At 37.0% G+C, this 7,718-nt stretch overlaps 1 protein-coding gene across 1 annotated transcript; it reads right to left on the reverse strand.

The window, feature by feature from the left end:
* Positions 1–1,769: 1,769 nt before the first annotated feature.
* tmem9b (TMEM9 domain family, member B) lies at positions 1,770–7,332 on the reverse strand. The gene is made up of 5 exons (XM_055036435.1): positions 7,114–7,332; positions 6,503–6,594; positions 6,310–6,418; positions 5,347–5,484; positions 1,770–2,823 (listed from the first exon to the last, which is right to left on the reverse strand). Exons 1-5 carry the CDS (start codon positions 7,183–7,185, stop codon positions 2,668–2,670), a joined length of 567 nt encoding a protein of 188 aa, XP_054892410.1. The 5' UTR covers positions 7,186–7,332; the 3' UTR covers positions 1,770–2,667.
* Positions 7,333–7,718: the final 386 nt, after the last annotated feature.

Here is a 7,718-nt window from a genome sequence, read left to right on the forward strand (position 1 = left end):
GATGTTTTTTGTTTACATGTGTATGTTGGGATTTGGGTTACACAAACTAGATTCAGAGCACAAAAGACACTAAGTGAGTCTTCTTCAATCTGGAAAACCACAAACGTAGTTGTGTGTTTTGTAAATGTGGCAGTTTATATTATTTTATTTTTGTAATTACTGCAAAAGGTGTGCTCAGCTTTGTTGTCTTCATGCGTCTACAATAGTTACTTCTAACAAGTGGGTACCCGTCATTACTTTGCATTCTGACGGCTTCCCTTGTTGGAAAATTGCACCAGAAATCGCTGCACCCGGGGGAACAGTTTTCAGAGGTGTTGGGTTCGGTTGTGGGGAAAAATGTTTTGATCAGGACCAAAACAATCTCCTACTGAGAAGTTTGCCACCAGTGCAGAACTTGCTTCGTAAAAGCATCAGGCGGGGTTCAGTGTGGGTTCAGTGTGTCAGTCCCAACATTAGGTGGAAAACATTTCCACGACAACCTTGGGGTAAGAAGGGCAGCGAAGAATTCCTTTTTATTCAAGAATAACTCGAGTGGGGTCACAATCCTGCAAGAAGTGAAAGAATGGACAGGAGAAGAGTTGTGTAACGACACTTCCTCTGATGAGTCCTTTCAGATATGAGGGGCAAATGGAAACGTGGGGAAACATAGAGAGCTACCTTTATTGTGCCACTTGTAAAGCACCCTGATAAAATCCACGAGTGTCGTTCTGACCAAGAACCCTGCCGTTAATAAAGATTGGGATTAATCTGTCCTTGAAGAGCAATAATCCAGGCACAGCTAGATAATCTGTGTTCTTTCTGGCATGATGGATGGAGCACCTTGTCAAAACAAGATTGATTCAAAATGGGTCAAAGATCAGAACGTGGAAATCTGGGACCCATGGCAATGACAATTCCCATATTTTAAAAACTTAACCGGTGTTCAGTTCTCATAAAGTGGGAGGATAAGAGAAATCCAAGCACCAGACAAGAACATATCACCATAAAGTCAGGATGTGATGTTAGGATCTAAAATAGCAAAATAAAGCTTTAAGAAAATTGCCAATCTGGATAGAAATATTTTTAATCTTGGCACCATTTGTGTTGCCTATAATACAACATTTAGTATGGTTTAGTTAAATAACCCTAATATGCTGCCTGATCTCTTTCTTGATAAATTATAAGTAATTGCTGTCTGAGCTCAGCCTCCAGCTTTGGTCAAGATCTGAACAGAAAACAGGGTCTTTACCTTTATGTTAGAGCTGGAAAGCTACTCTAAATGCTATGGAACATAATGAACTTTTCCTTCTTAACTATATAATTGAGGGTTTAAAATTTAATTAAAACTTTTAACATGAGTAGATGAGTTCTTCATTAGATAAATTATTCTCTTTAAATGCATATTTAATTTGTTTAATTTGCATAGACGGCACACATTAGTTAATATTTAGGGAGACAGAATTCCTTTTCATCTACATTAATGAACGTTTTAAATAAAAACAGAACAATAAGCTTATTAAGCCACAGAAGGGAAAATATTGTCAATCAAAATCTTGCTCTCAAATAATCCATTATTTTCATTTTGCATAATCAAATGTTGACAAAGAGATGAAAGACTGCAGAAATCTGAGGCATGAAAATAATGGTTTTTATCACCTTGAAGGTGTTAGAAATCGTTGTTCTAGGATGAACATTTTTCAGCTCTGTATCCCTGCTGCCCAAACTAAAAACGCATCTGTAGTGTAGATTAAACAATATTAAATAGAAAAGCAGATGAAAAACGAGCCAGATATTTAACATAAATTTATTTTAAAGTTAAAGGTTATACATAAACAATAGTTAAGAACACTTCCAAGGGTTGCCCTCCCTCCAGTGGTTGTACATCCACTTTAAGGACCGTCTACTTTATACAAAATGAACTTCATAGGTCTGAGTGCAACTCCACCCTGCCTCTGACAACAAGGGCTTCATTAGGGATCAGAAGCTAAATCAATCGCAAAATATATCAAAGACTATTCAGTAAATGCATTACATAAAGACGGCTCTGACTTTATGAGGGTCAGAATCAGTAACACGGCTATTTTAACGATAATGTCACTATCGATTTCTCCGGAGTCACCAAGTCCAAATTTTACATTTCATGTAAGAAACATTTCACCATTTGTAAGACATTAAACTGGTAGGACAAATGGACAGAGAAATATTGATAAAAAAGAGCTATTCCAAAACATGCTATTCCAAAGAAAGCTGAAAACTCAGATACGCCACACTAGTTTGGTTCCTCTGCAATGAGATGAGTTGTTTTGTGTCATGTTCAAGTTCTATGGCGCAAATACTGACCAATGATTGATCCAGGTGTTGACATTAAGCTTGTAAACCTGAATGAGGAGTGTTTGAGACAGACAACTCCAACTTGAATTTGAGTCGCAGAGTAATTTATTTATTCTTGTTCATTTGAGCATGTGCAAAATTAAAGCCATTGTAATTTTTTCTGTAGACTAAACAACAGCTCCTGGTGACGTCTGCTTCAAAGAGCCACATTTCTGTACCATGTTCACCTCAAAACCAAAGCCATAAATAAGAGTACGGCCAAATTAACCTGGGGTCTCTTTCACAGTGTTTCTTTTTTTTTTTTTCCCTTCAGACTGTTTGTCCTGTTTCACCTCCATAAACAGCTCAGAAAGCCGTTTAACTGAGAACAACGTGGCGGTCGAACACAGACTTCCTCTGTTCCTGGACTTGCCTCCGCCAGCGCTGCTGGGCATGCTCCACTTTGTTTAGCATGTTGGGTCGGGAGTGTGAACGGGACAGGACATTGTGAGCATTGGCAAAAGGTTGTTGGTCCTGAAAATGTGAAAAAACAGGTTGGTTAGGAGTCAAACAAAAAGAAAACAAGACTGTTCTTTTTTTTTTTTTAAATGCTTGCAGGCAAGAAAGAAAAATGCCTGTTGGATAAGAGTCTGGCAGCATCTTAGAACCCAGAGTTGAGTAAACTTCACAAGTTTAATCTTTCCTATGTATTTAATTTCACAACAGTCTTACTTCAGTCCTGTTTGTTCCTTTTTTCCTTCCTACTTGTTGCAGTGAAGTAAAAGAGCGCTGTGTAATAAATGTTAGTTCAGAGGAAAAACCGTATTAACCCAAACATTTAAACTTCACAAGAGTTTAGCTGTTAAAACTTGCATCGAGCTCAGCACTTAGAACTGACACAAATTTGTGCCCAATTCATGTCTCATGAAAATGTTAACATTTTGTTCAAAGCCCTCTCATATAGAAAGTTTTGTGTGAACTTTGTCAAATCACAGCATGATCAAAAAGCAGCTGGGCTCCACCTTTACCCTCAGGGAAAGGCAGCGACATATTTCCTCTGTTAATATGTAAACATTCAGCCAGACCAAAGGAGGCCAAACTGATTAGTTTTATCCTCTGTTCAAGTACATATTCTGGGCTTTTTCACGTGGAGGAATAGGAATGTCAGAAACAAGAGTACTGTTTGTTTTATGTTTGCTTGTGCTCTAATTATACGATGCTGTAAAGGCCAGCCTTGCTGGAGGCTGATTGAACAATGTGCCTTTCCTTATTTTTTCCATATTCATAATCCAGTTACACAAAAGTATATTAGAATTCCACAATGAAAAACAGAATTAATTTTAACTTAATTTCTGTGCCATGAAGCATTAGTCATGTTCATATACTGCCAGCTCGCTTGACTCTCTTTTGAAGTTTGATCTGACCCATTTGGAAGAGTGCCTCTGTTCTGTACAGTTCAAATGAAGAAACAATACCTCCAACATATATTAATGAGGCCCTGCAGCACTCAGTCCAGTCCTTGTATTTCACAATGAGTGAACAAGTGATGATTTCTAAAGTGAACAGTACACAAACGTCCTAACTACTATTTTCTGTCTGTAAGTGTTGTTTACAGTATTTTTCATAGATTCAGTCCCTCCAAGAAGCTGTGATCGCAACTATAGTGCAAATTCACTCATCAGTATCAAATTTTGCTCAGGCACGTTACTAACAGCCAAATTTTACACAAATCTGATTAATCACTTTAAAGTTTTCAGTAATTCCTTCTTTTCTGACTAATCACTGCGCACGGCTGAATTTTGACCAGTCCCCTTCTAATTTAACTTTTGATTTTGTTGCATGTCTTTAAAGCTGAAACTGCTCGATGAAACCATGCATGACGCTAAACAATAAGGCATTCCTTTTTTTTTTTTTTGGTGACAAAACATTTTTAGATGTTCTGTAGGATTTACTTTTAAATGTATACAGTGAATGTTAATTTGAATGACGATTAAGGAATTCCTCTTTTGCACTTTTTCAACAAAGGACATGAGGCGTTTCAAGAAGGCACTTCAAAATGTTAGTTGTACTTTAAATACCATGTTAAACTTCTGTTTTTGGGGAAGGTTATGTGCAGCAATTTCAAGTTTTATAACTTGAAATTATAGGGCGTAACTATAATTGCCATAACAAAAGCTTTACTTTTGCTATGACAAAAGTAAAGCTTAAAAACTTGCATCTTTGCCCACAACCTTTAGAAAGAGTGCCACAAAAATCTGAGACTGTGTATTTAGTAAGGCAAAAAAGGAACCTTTTTTGTCTTATTCACTTACATTAGATAATGCAACTTATCTATTTAATTTCACTATTTAACTAATTGTAACTGGTTGTTTCAATACATGTCATTTTTAATGTATGTGTGCAACTGGGTAAAAACTGCCATTTGTGATAGCTGTCATTTAATTCACGTGAATTTGACATTAAACTCCAAGATTTAATGCATCGATACTCGCGAATAAAAAAATCTATACTTTCTGAGGAAAAAAAATATCGATAAATATCGTAGCATTGATAAAATTGCATAGCCTTAATCCTGACGGAGATTCAACCAACAAAACTAGAACAAAGTTAAATGGCTTCAAGAGCAAAAAAGAAATCCTCTAAAATGTATTGGGTATTATAATAGGCTTTATCATACTAATGCTACATATTGGTGTTTTTGTGAACACAATATGGGCAATGTCTTCTTAAGAACTTCCTTACAGCAGTGTATTTGCTTGTGATTGTGGTTGCTAATGTATTATGAAGTTGCTGCTTTAAACATCTGCTGAGATGGCTGTAGATTCGCTAAGTACCCAGTGTCATATTTCAGTGGGATTTTTCTAAAGGATATTACTCAGAAGGAATCTGCAGTACCATGAAGTAATGAAGCAGTATTACAACACACAAACTAGTGAAACTGTTCATTTTTATCCGCCATGGAGGGCTACCATGTGATGTTTTGTGCAACAAGGACCTCTTTACTAACATATAAAAAGTCTGACAACACCGACAGCGTTCTTTAAAAGAAACACATACCCCGACAATATCATCGTCACTTTGGATTAGCTGAGAGTGTCCAAACAGTCGCCTCTTCAACATGGGCTCCAGGAGAGTCAGGTAGACCATGTAGAGCAGCAACAGGCCCAGAATGGAAAGATAAATTATGATGGTAACCTAAAAATGGAGAGCAACCAGTGGATGAATGCATTCAATATGAAAATATGCATCAATTACTACAAGGGAAAAATGTTGTGTACCCATTGAATGACAACAAGAAGACATTAAGTGTTAAGCAGGGGGGAAATAATAATGTTTCTGCAAAGATTTAAAGAACTAAACCAAGCAAATATTTAATAACTACAAGTAAGAAAATTACAAACGTCAGAAGAATTACAACAAAACCCCACAAACTGTGAGGACACCAGTACTACACTAACAAACAACATTTCTGTGAAAGAGTAACTCTAACCCTTGGGCTTTAGCAATCTATAGTGTTATGTTTTGCTAGTTTTTGTTTGTGAGTCTAGTTTTTACATCTGCTAAATATTTATAAGGACAAGAGGGAGCTGGTGCCCATCTCCAGGGGTCAGTGGGTGAGCTGTGGGGACAGCTCAGTCCATCACAAAGCCAACAAAAACACACACATAGAACCACGTTGGGAGTGTGAGTGGGACAAGACATTGTGAGCATTGGCAAAAGATTGTAGGTCCTCAAAACATGAAAAAACAGGTCAGTTAGGAGTCAAACAAAAAGAAAAAAAATGCTTGCAGGCAAGAAAGAAAAAATGCATGTTGGGTAACTTCGAACCTTTCCTATGTATGTAATTTCACAACAGTCCTACTTTAGTCCTGTTGGTTAGTAATCTGGTTTAGGACTTTCTTGCAGCAATGTCAAAATAAATGCAGGCATTTTAAAAGTTTTGACTTTTTTTTTTTAACATGAACAAGAACATACAAATGTTATTCGCTGCCCATCAAGTGTTTTCCAAAGTGAATGTACCTTAATAGTCCCCGAGCTTCTTTCTTCATATTTACACTCACAGCGCAAACAGTAGGCCTCAACATCTTTGCCATCCACCGGCATTGGTTCCACCACATGAAGACAGTTACTGATAAGAGAACAGCATTGTTAGGTTGTTATTGATAGTAAAATAACTCATTATCAGTAAGTTATATTGGGTTTCTAAACATACCAGTCTTTGAGGGAGACATTTTGCTTGTAGATCTGTCCTTCCATTTCTCTGTAGGGTGGGCAGATGCATTTACAGCGGATGTCTTCTGAATTCTGCATCGAGAGAACAGTTTGGTTCACTGTCATGAGTTGTCATAATTTCATTTTGCTGCCAAGGACGCATAATGCAATTCAGATTAAGTGCATCAATGATAATAAACAATTTTTTCTAGAATTTTAAGAAAACAGAGATGTCTCAAAATGTTATTTTGATATGCCAGTTTTAATATTCATTCAACTTTACAACACAAATTCGAGTATTAAAAGGATTAAATACAGATATGAATTTCCTAGTGCAGTGAAGTTACCTTTACAGAAGCTAAGTTGTATCTTTGTATCTTAATGCCATTTCTATTAGCATGTCTGTCCTAATTTCTGCATAATCCTATTCAAGAAATGACGTGGAAATGTAGAAAAGCCTTAATACACATTTACACTTCTGTAAGTCCTATCTGTGATATGTGTTTTAAAAACAGAGAGAAGGAATGTTTCAGAAAGCAGAGTTCAGCTTCACTGAGCCACCATCACCATTTTCTGTTAACAGCCAGCTAACCAGGCTATCAGTAGCCTTACCTTGGCTGACACCTGACTGAAAAGAACAAAACACGCCAAACAGAGAGCCTCGACACCGAACAGCAACTTCATCTTTTCGGACCAGTCTCGGGAACCCTCCTTTGAAAAATATTAATCAATAAACCGTTGCCAGAGTCCGCGCAGCAACGACAAATACAACCTAGAAAGAGACGCCGTTAGCCATCGAGCTAAACCGAACTCCTCCGTCAGCTGACTCCACTTCCGCACTTCGTCACGTGACCTCGCAGGTCTCGCAGCGATCAGAGCTGCGTCATCAAAATGGGATTATTTTTCTCCAGAATTTCCTCTGCTTTGATGGAGAGCCATTTCAGCCAAAATTACTTTAACCGCCTCTTTTGTAACTATATGCACAAATGTCTCTACTAACCACGTTTTGTTTTTGTGTATTTCTATCTAAAATGTACACTGAGAGCAAAGTACAACTAAAGTCAAATCCTCAGTGGTAAATAATTCAGTTCAATTCACAATGTTCTGTGAATCCTAAAGGGAAATTTAATCATTTAATTAATGAAGTGAATTATTAGGGAATGTCACATCAAACTAAAACAATATAACAAAGAATTAATTTCAATTTGATCTTTAGG

This window comes from Poeciliopsis prolifica, unplaced genomic scaffold (assembly GCF_027474105.1).
Source record: "Poeciliopsis prolifica strain line A6 unplaced genomic scaffold, Auburn_PproV2 SCAFFOLD011, whole genome shotgun sequence".
Taxonomy (NCBI): Eukaryota; Metazoa; Chordata; class Actinopteri; order Cyprinodontiformes; family Poeciliidae; genus Poeciliopsis; species Poeciliopsis prolifica.

Excerpts from the sequence above, each read along its gene's own strand:
- tmem9b (XM_055036435.1), bottom strand. The coding sequence starts at position 7,185 with ATGAAGTTGCTGTTCGGTGTCGAGGCTCTCTGTTTGGCGTGTTTTGTT. Across the intron at positions 6,419-6,502 it reads AATGTCTCCCTCAAAGACTG|TAACTGTCTTCATGTGGTGG; the intron begins GTATGTTTAGAA and ends TTCTCTTATCAG. Across the intron at positions 5,485-6,309 it reads GAAGCTCGGGGACTATTAAG|GTTACCATCATAATTTATCT; the intron begins GTACATTCACTT and ends CTCCATTTTTAG.